Genomic DNA, 13,132 nt, shown 5'->3' on the forward strand with positions numbered 1-13,132 from the left:
TTCTGTGCTGATTGTTCTTGTGATGGACTTTCTGAGACTTCTGTTGAATGCAGTGGTTACAGAAGAGGCTGGCACAATCATTAGGTGCAGAATCTAGTGCCAGTATGTGGACACTTGTTTATCTGTTCCAATGGAAGTGCTGGGATAAATATTGGGAGCCTAATCAGCCCAACAGAATAAATTTAATCCTGTTTTGGGGGTGATTGTGTTTTTTCTGTTTTTTATCAGTGCATTAGGAGTAGAGTGAGTGGGGGTCTTCTGCATGTTCAGTCATTAGTTTTTTCATCTTTACATTGCTGTTCTGTGTCCATGTTTGTTTTCTTAGATCTAACTATAACCAGCTCTGCATTTTTTTGGCAGGATAACAGTTTATGTTGTTTTTCTCATGTCACTTGATTCAGTCTGTGTCTCTCACCTAGAAGTGGTTCATTGCCCATGTTAAGCTGAGTCCCTTTTCAGCTGTGGTGGGTGGGTTAGCATTACACAAACACCAGAGAGACGGAGGCTTCACTCAACGACCTGATGTCCCCTGATGTTCCCAGAGCTGCCAGACCCATTTCTGAAAGTCTTCTCCACTGGGACAGCATCCAGAAGGAGCAACCAGAGGGAAGGGCCCATTAACCAACCCAAAAGCACGTTCACGTGCCAGACCTGGTCAAATCTGGCCCAAGCATGAATGCCCTGTGGCGGGCAGAGGCACGACCTTATCCAGGGCAGCCTTCTCCCAGGCCTACCGCACCCAGCTCGATTGCCTAAGGATGAAGCCACATCTGGGATTCAAGCTGGATTAAGCTCCCATTGTGCAGATGTGTGTTGAAAGCAAGGCTCTTAGCCCTGCTCAGAACTGATAGCAGAGGTTATCCAGGTAGGCATAAACACTCCTGTCATTCTGGGGAGTGCTGGAGCTGCATTCAATCAGTGTGCAGGCATGCAGCAATTCAGGATAGCAAAGGAAGCAAAAAAGCCTCCTGGAATGCAGTTCATGAGCAGGACGCATAATTAAAATGCACATAACTAGCTTGTGTTTTTCCTTTAACATGTGAAGTGGTTAGATTTAATCCTTCAGGTCACTGGGGAGAGTGCAGTGTACAGAGAGAGCTTGTGCTGACCGGAATTATTACAGCATTTATCCAGAGATTTTTTGTTTCAAAATACAAAAATTGTGAAATGTTTTTGTTGCTTGGAGGTCACAGCTGAGAAAGTGAAAGTTGTTGCAGGGGTGCAGTGTGCAGCTCTCCTTTGGCCAGTCGGGTTGCTGGTGTGTGCTTGTTCTTGAACTGGGCTTTGTGGACCATCTGCTCTGGTGTGTTTGGCTACGTAAGGAGCTTTCAGAGAGACTGGTCCTGCTTGTTCTGAGCTGCTTGTGACTGAGGAATTCAAACAGCATTTGGGGTTGTGAAGAATGATTTTGTGTAAGAAATGTGTATGGCAGGTCTGTCTTGGAGATCCACAAACACAGATGCACACCCACCTCCTGGAAAGGGCAGCAATGGGCTGTTAGGGCAGCATCCCGGCAGGAGTAACGCAGGGATCACCTGATTCAGGAGGCATTACCTGCTCTCTGTCTGTGTTTTTTGGTGCCAGTGCTTTGCCAGATTTCACCTCCTGCCCTGCACAACCTCACGTAGCTGCAGCCAGCAACCCCAAACCTTGCACCAGGCAGGTGGCCTGCCTTGCTGCAGTGCTGTGCACACGGGGAGGCCGAATGAAGGGTGATTAGCATGCCCCTTGGCTCGACAGAACCTGGGATCAAAGGCCTCTTGCTAGCAGCCACTGATGGAGAGCAGCATCCATTATCTTCTTGTCTGATCGCTTCCTAATCTCTGCACTAGCTGGTCTTGCAGTTCCTCTTCTGGATGGCAGGGAGCTGAGGTACAAGGAGGACCAAGGAAGGAACACCAGAAAAGCAGGGGCTGGTCCCTGGACACCAGAGTAGCATCCTGAACGCCGACAGTTCTCCTGGCAGTGACACAAGCCCTACCTTGCTAAGGGAAAGAAAGATCACGTTTTTCACAATACATCAGTTTTCATTTTGCTTACCTCTGTTTTCCTGTCTTTGGTCGGTCTGCTCTGGCAGGTACCCGGCCTCCCTTGAAAACTCTATCTTTGCATGCACAATTATGCCCACAGGTAATAGGAAACCAGGGTTTCAAAAGAAAACCTGATCCCATTGCTAGATAATAGCAGTTTCCTAAATAAATGTGTGGTTGCCCTGGGGGCTGAGGTTGTTGCCAGATGCACCTTTTTTTGATTGGTGAGAACAGGAGATGACGCTTCGTGGCGTATAAGTGGAAGAGAAAACCTGGGAGCACAGATAAGCGGAGCAAGTGAGCCATCTGGGAAGAAGAGTTGAGAAGGTGTTAAAGCAGCTGCTTGCCATGGCATTTGGAATGCTACTCTATATTTTGCTGAAAGGTAGGTTTGGAGGAGGCTTTTCAGTGTCGTAAGATACAAGGCTGTGCTCTGAAACAAGCAGCAGGGGTGGGAAGCACACGAAGGCATTGCCAAGGAGAAGCACGTTAGCAACTTTAAACCTGGATGAGAGGTTAATGGATGGGGTGTAATTCAGAGTTTTTGAAGTGAAGCTACTAAGGCTGGTAAAGAGTGTTGTAAATTGTGTAAGGTAGCAGCATGAAGAACAGGATGGGTATTTATTTTGGAAATTTGCAAACAATAGTTTGTTTTCCTCCAAGCATAATTATGCTGTGGCAAAGGAAGTTTGAGGCAAGAATGTTTTAAATGAATTGTTACCATGTTGCTGCATCGGGTCACAGTTGTTTTAAGTTGGTACATTCTGAATTGAACCTTGAATAGGTATACTGAGTTTTTCTGTTACAGTAAGCATCTATTTGCATTACACAGCAATGGGGGCACTGAGTGAAGAGTCAGCTATTACTGTGTCATCCCTCAGCGCAGACTTATGGAATAACTGGACAAAAAACAACACTGAAGGTATTTCTTTTTTGTTCTGTTTGTGTCTGTGAATCTGTCACACACCCAAAAAAAAAGGCAAAATTAAAAACCCCAATGAAATCTATTAAGCTGGTAGCTGCTATCATGCTTCTGTCACTTGGACACTGCTGAATTTTATGTGTTTTATTTGGGAGATGAGCTCCTTTCTTTGTTCAAGGAGCCTTAAAAACTTCTCTGAAGTAGTACCTCCCCCTCAGCTGGGGTAGGATCAGTGTCCATCAGCTGGAGGATCCTTTATCCGAAGGCAGTTACAGTTTGCAGGAGGTATTTTAAGGCTAATTGGGACAGATCTGCATTTCTGGTGGCTGTTTCTGCCCCTTTGAACTAGTGCTTGTTTTCTTTCTGTCTTCAGTGTGAACATGCACACAGTGAGAAGGCAGCAAGCAAAACTTCAGGTGGTGCCTCTCACTGCACTGGGTGCTTGCTTGGTTGCAGTTTTGCTTTTGGCTGTTGCAGCTTCCATAGCCCTCTTCAGATTGCTAGCTCTCTCTTTTTCTTTTCTGGCTGAAATGTGAACTCAAGCTATTTTCTGCCAACATCTAAGAGCAGAGGGCTGTGTTTCTTTTGCAAGCTGCATTCTTGGTGTTACTTCAGGTGCCAGTGATGTCATTCCTTGTGGAGAACTGTGTGATCTGCAGCTGAGGCTTTGGCAGGTCGGTAAAGGAGGAAAGGATTTTAACCATAATACTTATTAATGTCTTTGTACTTTAAAAAGTACATAAACATGCATACAAATTACCTTCTGGTAATTGTAAGTCATCACAGGATGTCCCACAAGTTTGTCTTAGTTGATCCATAAGTTGTTTTTTTTTTCTTACAAGTTAGATTTTTTTTTTTTGTCTTATTTGTTGTAGTCGTACAGTATTACAGAGTATACAATCATATATATATAGTGCACATCTGGGTTTCATATATATATATATAAAATGTGTAATGTGTATACACACACCTGTGTACATGAAGTCAGGAAGATGTTGATGTGTTAGAGCAGCACTGGGGTCTGGTTTAGTGGATTTGCCTGTGACATGCTTCTGCCAGAGCTCCACACAGCAGTCAGGAGCACAATGAAGTAACAATGTGTTGTGACTCATTAAGTATTCTGTTGGTATTATTTCCAAAGAGCATGAGTTATGGACCATCTTCTAACAAGAAGGAGGCTGATTTACAGGGGCACAGCCAGGTCTGTGATTGTCTGGTGTACCTGTGTGCCAGCTGTGGCTGTGCAAGTCAGGCACCTCTAGCTCAGAGTGAGTTCTGCTCAGGAGTAGAAGCAAATTCACAAGCAGATGAGGGCATGTTTACTCTGGTGTTTAAAAGTATATTTTGGTTTACCTTTTACAAAACCACTGAAAGGCTAGAAAACAGCATTTCCAGAAAGAAGATTGAAAAGAAATTCTTAAAGAGCTGACGAAGAAACTGACTGTATCACTGCAGGTTTCTTGTAGCTTCTGGTCCTTGTGCAAGCTGAGTTCATAATAAGGTTTAGTGATACTGGATGCTAAGAACTTGGATTCCTGCTTAAGTATCACTGGAGGAACTGACAGTTTCTTGTGGGATTGCAAATCTCCTGGGGACTGGGGTGCATTTTGTTGAAAACCATTAATTTCTGCTTGATCCACTTGGCTCCTCTTTACAAGATCATGTTCTAATTCCTTATTTTATGTTGCTCAGGCTTTACTTGTGATCAGTGCTGGGGTTTGGAAACATTAGGTTCAGTCATCAGCCACGGGGAAAAAGATAATGGGGAGGATACCTGACTGGTAGCTGATTTGGCAGGGATAAACAACTCCTGATGGTGTTTGGGCTGAAGGGGAGCCTTGATAGAAAAATATGCAACCAGGAGAAGGAAAGGGCTCGGTTTTACCAGGGAAGAAATGAGATACTTTAGTGCCATGAGCTGTGTCTTCCGTGCAGCCTGTAAGGGAAGCCCTGAACCTGGGGCTGACCCCTTCTCTCCCTCCCCTTCCTGACTCTCCCATTCCTCCTCGATGCACCATTCTTGCAGGCTGAGCTGTCCTGATCTCAGTGGCTGACTCTTTTCTTTGCCTGTCTGTCAGTTTTGGCATGCCCGGGCTCCCAAGTACCTGTAGGTTTGATTTCATGTCAGATCTTGCCAAGTGTATCTGTTTGAATGACTCAGTTGGAGGCAGCTGTCAAGTGCTTACACAGCATTCTTTATTTCCTCACGTGACATGAAAGGGCACATGGATATGTTTATTCAACAGCTTATTTAGTATCTAGGTGGGTAGTATGATATGAATTAGCACAATTCTCTGGGATGGGCTAGAAAGTTGCTCTTTTTCTTTTCAAGACCCATCATTCTTTCAGAGGTATTTATGCTTTTGCAATGTCAAAATAATTAGCAGTTGAAATTTTTGTGTGTACGTTTAAGAAAGATCTGATCTTGCAGCCCACGATGGACAAAGCTCTTGCTCCTGACGAAGAGGGAGGAATGAATTGTTTGTTTGTCACCTGCACAGCGAGATGTTTGTCTCAGTTGCTTTCTAGGCAAGCTTCTGCTCTAGGCTGAGCTTTGTTTCTAATGACAGGACTAACTTTCAGGGGAAGAGGTTTTCCATACCTGCATGAGGCGTTGGCAGATGGGAGGCTGCCACCTCTCGGCAGTGGCAGGGTGAACCAGGAGGGGTGTTCCACCCACATGGATCTAGCTGGTGGAAATTTGAGTAGAGCTGGCTGGGGATTTCACACCTATGGGATGCTGAATTGTACCTTCTGAATTGTACCTTCCTCATTTTTTTTTTTTCCCCTGTGTGGCAGAGATAGAAGTGAAATATCAAACACGTGCAGTAGGCATCTGAGTGCCCAGTGGAAAAGCAGTAATTCAGGTGTCAGGAAGCACACATTGAAGGCTCCTGGTAGGTGGGTACATTCAGTGGCTTCACCCCCTTTGTGCTGAAATGATGATACAAAGCAGTTGGTGCCAAAGGGGAAAGGCATGGTGGAAGCAGCAATGTGCCATTGCTTATTTTCTGACCTGGTCTGCAGGTGCATCAGCCCTGAGTGAAAATGCCCTTTTGCAGATTTCATCCTGTGCACTGCATGGTGATTTCCCCAGCAGTGAGCACTGTAGTTTCCTCCTGTGCAGAAAACAATGTTATCCATCTCTTGTCATAAAATCTGTGTTTACTTCCTTTTTGTCCTTTCTAAAGTTTTTCTTTTCTTCCTTAAATCTGTCCCTCCAAGGCCTGGTCCTGTGCTGACTGTGCTCTCAGCCGACCAGTCTGAGCCAGACAGAAAAGAGCCACAGCTTGGTACATGTAGCCATAGCCAACTCCTTCCCTTGCAGAGTGTGTGGCTCGAGGCTGTGGTTGTGTCTGGTCTGCACAGGGCTGTCTGTAGCAGAGAGGCTGCTTTGGTGTCAGCACAGGGGGACAACCTTGCTGTGGCAGTGTAGAGGTGATGCTGCCCCAAACCTGGTACTTCAGGTACTCCCTGCTGCGTCTCGGTGTGTCCTTCCGTGTGTAGGTGTTGTCACTTGACTGCTAGGCCAAAACTCTGCATTTGGTTTGTAGCTTCTGGCTTTAGGTCTGCCATCTCCACAGTGTGAAGAGGAACTTGTGCTTTTTCCATACAGGAATGGAAAAGGTGACCTTTTCTCGAAGAAGTTCATTGGAAAGTAAGACATGTTTTCCCAGCCTGTGGCTCTTCCCAAGGAAGTGGAGCAAACCACAGAATCACAGAATGTTAGGGGTTGGAAGTGACCTCTGGAGATAATTCAGTCCAACATGCTCTTTTCTCAAGCAGATTGGAATTGTTACTTGTTCTTTCTAAGTCTCTTGATAAGCTGAAAGGCTGATTGTCAGGTTTTAGAGGGCACTCTTTTCAAAGCAGTGTTGTTAGATCTGATAGCAGTGATAGCACTGTGCCTTTTTGGTGCCCAAACGAGGTGATTCACAACTGAGGATGGGAATTGCTCTAACATGTGGGTGTAGAGTAGAGCAGCTGTTTACCATTGCTTGTCATCTCTGTGATGAAGCTGCATGAAGAACAAAGAAAAAATCCCTTAGTTGAGTACACAGGGGAGTTCTTGCCATTAAGTGACTCAAACTGGAATTTGATTGGGAATTTAGGAGGTTGGTGGTGTTACTCCTGAAAAACATGTCGTGGGATCTTGAGTTGCCCGCAGGACAGCTGGAGGCTTGCATCTCTAACAGTGGCTCCATCAGTGTAATATCTCCAGACCTTGATTCAGCTCTTAGTCAGAAGGGAAGGTTTCTGGTTGCTGTACCATTGCTTAGTCATGCTGAGCAGACCTTGTCACCTTCCTGCATGATGTTATTTTTCTATGGTTATAACTGAAAGCTGGTGTTGACAGACATGGCTTAGGAAATCATGCTCAGCCATCACTAGAAGAGTTCCCTGTCCTGAAATAGTAAGACTTTGCTTGGACACCCCACCCCACCCCACCAGCAATACCTGTCACTGGGCAGAAACCAGTTCCAGAAGATTCCTGCTTTCCTGGTGAAGCTCTGGAGCTTTCTCTTCACTTGCTGCACCCCTGCTCCTGTGATACAGCTTCCTGCCAGTCTCTGCACTCCTCCTGCACAGGAGAGTGCCTTGCTCCTGGGCTCAGGGGCTCCTCAGTCAATGTGTAAGAGTCATGGTCTGTACTTTCACAGAAGCACTCTTAGTGACCTGGGTGGATGTAATTTTGCACAAATTCAGAAGCTTAATAGTAGCAGACTGTGGTTTTGCACAGGAAGAGCATCTGGGCAGTCTTGGGTGCTTGCAAGCTGAACTGAACACTGCTGCTGTTAGCCCATGGAGAGTGGATGGAGGGAGCAATCCCACCATTCATCACTTGCTCATAGCTGCTGAGCTGGCAGGTAGGGGTGGTAGAAATGTAGTAATTTGTCTTGTGATGGGGAAAAGAAAAAATGAATTAACTAATAACTTTAATCCAGAGTGGAAAAGCATACTGAGAATAAGTAAATGCTCTCGTTATGTCCTAAACCCCCGATGTTCTTGGGATGGCTTTTCAGATAGGATTGCAGGTTAGATAGTGCAGCTGTTACCCTGTGTGAAATCTCCCATTATATTTTTTATCCATACTTCTCAAGAGCTAGTAATTTATTTGGAGTTTATTCTTTCTCTAAAGCTATGCTGGAATGTCTTTGAAGCTTGTTCTGTTTAGCCCTGCTTGAATCTGCTCAAGAGACATATCACAGTAAATCTATATTAAGTGTCTTCTGCAGACAATGTCTGTGCACCTTGACTCGTGAAAATCTATGCAGATGATTCTTTTTTCCCCAATATAACATGAGTTTTTTCCCTTTCACAGTAGACTACACAGAGCAGCCAAAGCTCTTGAAGCTTATGCAGACCTGTCTTGAGGAACATCACAGCTACTGTATCAATGGGCTCTGCGCTTTCCACAGTGAACTGAGGAAACCCATATGCAAGTAAAGAGCTCTGCTTCTAAGTATCCTTCTTGGAAAGTAACAACACCAGGATTGTTTGTCTACTGTGTGTTACTGACGGAATGGGACTAATTTTCAGCAGAGTACAGCTGCTGTGTCGAGTATTTGCAGGCTTCAGTTGTGGCACAGACTTGGGTGCTGTGGTGGCTCAGGACTGGTAAGGGGGCAGCAGTGCTGTGCTAGAGTCATACTAAGGAAGGGAGAGGGAGAATTCACAGCTCTGCAGGTCACTGCTGTGATGGCATCTCGGGTTACAACTGGTGCTAGAGTAAGTAGTAGAGGAATAAGCAGATTTTCACAGTGAGTGCCGTGAAGGAGGGGGGATCTTCCAAGATACCAGCTGCAATTCCCTTTTTCTGCTGTTTGTACACCAGCCAGGATTATGGTGTCCTTGAAGTAGGGTCCACAGTGGGCAGGTTTGGCCTTTGGAGACCCGATAGCAGCTGAGTATCAGCAGAGCACAGTGCTCCTCATCCACACCCTCTGTGCTGAGGGTATGCTGAGACTGCCTTTGCTGCTCTGGCTGCAGTACTTGAGCTGGCTTTAATCCTGACAGACTGGGGCAACTGGTAGTCTTGGTGGAGCAAAGAGGTTCTGAGTGAGCACCAGATTCAGCCCATCCTCATTTGTACTTGTTATAAATTGTTTCAAGGTGATGAAAACATATATGTATTTCTGAAATAACAGGTTCTGAATCGTTTTTGCATGGTGTGTCTTTATTTTGCAGGTGCCTTGCAGGCTATAATGGAGAGAGGTGTGAACATCTAACACTGAATTCCTATGCACATAACTCTTACGAGCGCTACATCGCTGTGGGAATTGGTGTAGGAATTCTGACAAGTGGGATACTTGCTATCATCTACTGCTACGTGAGAAAGAGGTATGGGAGATACATAACCTTCTGATTACATTCATCTGAGTTACTGTGGGCAGGAAGAAACGGTGTACAGAATTCTGAGGGCACTGGGAGTGTGTTCATAGCTGTTAGTGATCTGTGGTGTGAGCACAAAGGAGCTGACACTATACCTCTGCTTTCTGATCTGCCAGTCGGGTCAAAGAGTGTGACTGACTTAAACATGGGTTTCACTGGGGCTGCCTCAACGAGTCAGTTGATTAAATCTGGGTTCTGTTCAGACTGCTGTGGTTTATAGATTTGTCTGATTAAATTCACATGATGTTGTCCATTTTAGATGCAGGAAATTGAAATCCCCTTACAAAGTCTGCATGGGTGAGACAGCGTTGTGAAGGGCTGGCGTTGGGACACTCACCAATTTGCCTGTAGAGGAGAAGCAGCTCTGCTGGGAAGGCCACCCCGTGCCACCTGGCAAGGACCCCAGCCTGGCTGAGGAGATGGGATGAAGGGAATGGCAGAGCGAGCACATAAAAGGGACTCCTGCAGGACTGATGGGCTCTGTTCACTTGTGAAGAAAGACTTCTTCCTTTTAGCAAAGGCTGCTCCATGCACAGCTCCAGAAGCTGAGGATACTTGCAGCCCTCTCAACACTCTCCTGTGGTTGGTACTTGCTGAGGGGAGGACTGGTTGGTTTCGGCTGCTTTCAGTCATTTCAAGCCCTCGTACAGTGTTGTCTCTTTTGTTTTGATTTTTTTCTTCTTTGTTTTTCTCCTCTGGAGGAAAAGCACAACCTGTCTCACAGTGGAGTTGTGCTCTGAACATCATGTGCTGATAAGAAACCATTTGGGTTCTGATTTCAGTGTCTGCTGCCTTGTGTGTGGGCAAACAGCCCTCTTCCAGCACAGCAGTTATCTTCAGTGTGCCAAACAATGTACAGACTTCTCTGGCCATAAAGGACAAAACCATAAAGTGCTCTGGACTGAGGAAAACGGATGGGTCTCAAAAGCTCACTTAAACTTAGCAATAGGGAGGAAGCAATTCCTGGAAAATTAGATCACTCACCTCTAGGCATGGCAAGTTCTTACTGTTTTCATAAGCAGAGGAATCGAACCTCCACCAGTAAATGGATTATTGGGTGTGCTCATGACAAAGAACTCTACCCTGACATCCTCCAGCAGCTCCTCAGATGTGTGGAACGTCAGGCAGAGCACCACCTCCTGCTGCACTGTGATTTCAGCACAAGACCTCATTTGCTAGAGAAGGTGGAATTTTGTTATGTAACTTGAGCATAACTTTGGCCAGGAAGCAGGCTGTTCTCTTCTCACATTGTGTGCACAGTGTCACTGCTCAAGTAAGCAAGCAATGATCACAGGGATTTATTTCCATCCTGGGAAAAAAAATTACATTCCAGATGCTTGTTTTTCTTCATCTTGTCTACCAAGAATTGCAAAGGTAAAAAGAGCTTGTTCAAGGAAAAGGAAAGAAAATTTATTATCAAGTTGTTAGCACTAACTGTGACATCCCCCTGACAGCTGGAGTCTTTGCCAGTGCTGATGAGACTGGAGATGGCTCTAGGAGTTCTTCATTTCAGCTCTTGCACGTTGTAGATGCATCTGCTCTGCTTAATCATCTGTGAGAAAAGGGCAGTCAGGTACTTGGCAGTTTTATGGAGTGATACAGGCTCCTAAATCTAGGTGTCCTGCTGCAAAGTTCAGTTTCTTTGTTAGTGTGAGTTATTTTCACAACTGGATGCTTGTCATTTGTTGAAAAAACCCTGTGTATTTGTGAGACTACAATGATAAAGCTGGAATGTGTATGAAAGACTGGATTTTGAGAGGGTAAATGTACGTTTGGCACTTGAGTGGTCTGAAGTTTAGTGGGCTTCTCACACAGGGGGATCCTGGTCAGTAGCTGAGTCATCTTGACTCCCCTTTTGATACCAATAAATAAAACAACATGTCACACACTGGCTGGAGTCCCTGTGCAACAGATTGGAGCAAGAAGCATGTGCACACACAAGAAGGATTGTTGGTGAGGAGCAGGATGGAGCCAGACCACTCCTTTCCTCTGCACATTGACACAAGTGTTTTGTAGGAGGCACTGAGCTGATTTCCCAACTCAAGCCTTTTTGTTTTCTTCATCTGGAGTTAAGTCTTCAGCTCTCTTTATTGCTTGCTCCTTCATATTTTTCTGACCTTTTCTGATTATCTGCTGAAAAGCAATTTCTCTTCACAGCTTTCAAGTCAGCTTTCAGCAGCTGCCCTGCTGTTTTCTGTCTCAGGTCTATGCAGTGAGAGTGCACTTAGAATGGAGTTACAGGCTGCCCATCAGCACAGACAGAAAAACCACCCTTCATCCTCCCACACCCTGCACAAACTGAACAGAAACACCCACTGGAAACATGCATGACAGCAGGAAAACACAGGTGAGAGAGCTTTCTCGTGGATCCTGGGGAAAACTTGAGAGCTCTCTAGGTCAAAGGATGAAAAGCCTCCAAGCTTTTGTCCTGTGCGTGGATTTCTTTCTCCGCAGTGAGTTCCCTGCCAGCAGGCACACACAGGTGTCACGTTCCCTTGTAGAGGACCAACCCTTCTGCACCACAGAGGCTCTGCCTTGGAGCAGGCACACACAGCGTGCTCAGGCTCGAAGGGCAGGAGTTGGAACAACTGGACTTTCACTTATCCAAAGAAAGTTGTTGGGGAGAAATGGCTTTGATTTGGTTTTAACCATCTGCATGTCCTCTTACTGACTTTTTGGATGCCCTTTACATACCAGTGATCAAGCAGATGCCTTGCAGGATATTCAAGTGCCTCTTCAAAAGCATTTTCTTAATGCAATAAAGCACTCTGTAGCTAGAGACACACTCACAACATAATTGGAAAGAAAGGTTTATTTCAAGGCCACAATTTAACAGGAGACCAATTAATAAAGTATTTTTTTAGTTTGCTTTCTGGTCCTAAGGCAGCTTTGGAAGGGCTGTCAGTGACAGTTTGCTGAAGATTTTTCTGCTAGTGGAAGAAAAGCTCAATAATGAAACACCAGATAAGTCTGTGCCATGCAAAATGAGACCTTGGGTGAGAGCAGAATGAGAATAAAGTGGAAAGGCATAGATGGGAAGAAGGAAGGAAATGGAGGTCTTTTTCTTTTCCCAAGTGCTATCAAGGCTGGGTGCTGTACACCCTTCATGCTGAAGCCCAACCTTGGAGCAGGCAACCAGCTTCTTAGCCATGCAGTGCTGGAGACATCTGCAGAAGTGACAGCTCTCCATGGGCCTGCAGAGTTCCCAGGCTGTAGCCCATGTGGGAGAAGAATGTTGTGATTGCAGTTTGGGGACATTTCCTCAGGGCCAGGCTGTGTTTGAGGCATGGCTGGAGGAATGAATCACTCTGCTGTTGGATGCAGTGACCCAGCTGAGGAAGTCTGCGGTGCCTCAGATCACTCCAGCCAGCCCTGCTGAGCCCTGCCTTGATAAGTGACAGAAGCCACCGGGCTAGCATGGTGTGTTGCTGCTTACAGTGCTGAATTTCCTGCAGAACTGGCCTGTCAGAGGAGCAGGATCATCTTTCCTGGCTCATTTATCGAGCTCAAACTCCTTCTGTAATGGCATAATTAAAAGAGTTGTAAGCTTCTGCTTCCTATCAGCCACACGTGCCAAAAACTGTCATTTCCAGAGGAGCCCTGGTGTTGGTGTAGCTTTTAGGCAGTCCTGCATCACCTTTGTTGTGGCACCAGCTCAGCAGGGCCAAGAGAGACTAAAGACTGGGACCTGCCTTTCCAAGGGGCAGAGCACTAGCCCTGTGTGTCATCCTGGCTGGTGGAACCATGCTGGCTTTTCCTGCAGTGCATCTCTCCAGCCCTCTGGCTG

The 13,132-nt window shown here is 45.8% G+C and overlaps 1 protein-coding gene across 4 annotated transcripts; it reads left to right on the forward strand.

Annotated features, from left to right (window-relative positions):
* The first annotated feature begins 151 nt into the window (after positions 1–151).
* On the forward strand, positions 152–11,236 carry EPGN (epithelial mitogen). Of its 4 annotated transcripts, none has more exons than XM_071744207.1 (5): positions 152–2,415; positions 2,839–2,952; positions 8,276–8,396; positions 9,142–9,294; positions 9,605–11,236. In XM_071744207.1, the coding sequence occupies exons 1-5, from the start codon at positions 2,379–2,381 to the stop codon at positions 9,657–9,659; spliced, it is 480 nt and encodes a 159-aa protein (XP_071600308.1). In that variant the 5' UTR covers positions 152–2,378; the 3' UTR covers positions 9,660–11,236. The 4 variants fall into 4 exon arrangements, with proteins under 4 accessions (XP_071600308.1, XP_071600309.1, XP_071600310.1 ...); XM_071744208.1 differs by having other exon boundaries at positions 8,279–8,396; XM_071744209.1 differs by having other exon boundaries at positions 2,863–2,952.
* Positions 11,237–13,132: the final 1,896 nt, after the last annotated feature.

Source organism: Heliangelus exortis, chromosome 4, assembly GCF_036169615.1.
Source record: "Heliangelus exortis chromosome 4, bHelExo1.hap1, whole genome shotgun sequence".
Classification (NCBI taxonomy): Eukaryota; Metazoa; Chordata; class Aves; order Apodiformes; family Trochilidae; genus Heliangelus; species Heliangelus exortis.

Coding starts and splice junctions, on each gene's coding strand:
- EPGN (XM_071744206.1), top strand. CDS start 7,595: ATGGTCTGTACTTTCACAGAAGCACTCTTAGTGACCTGGGTGGATGTA. Junction 7,821..8,275: donor CATAGCTGCTGAGCTGGCAG/GTAGGGGTGGTA, acceptor TCCCTTTCACAG/TAGACTACACAGAGCAGCCA. Junction 9,295..9,604: donor TACTGCTACGTGAGAAAGAG/GTATGGGAGATA, acceptor TGTCCATTTTAG/ATGCAGGAAATTGAAATCCC.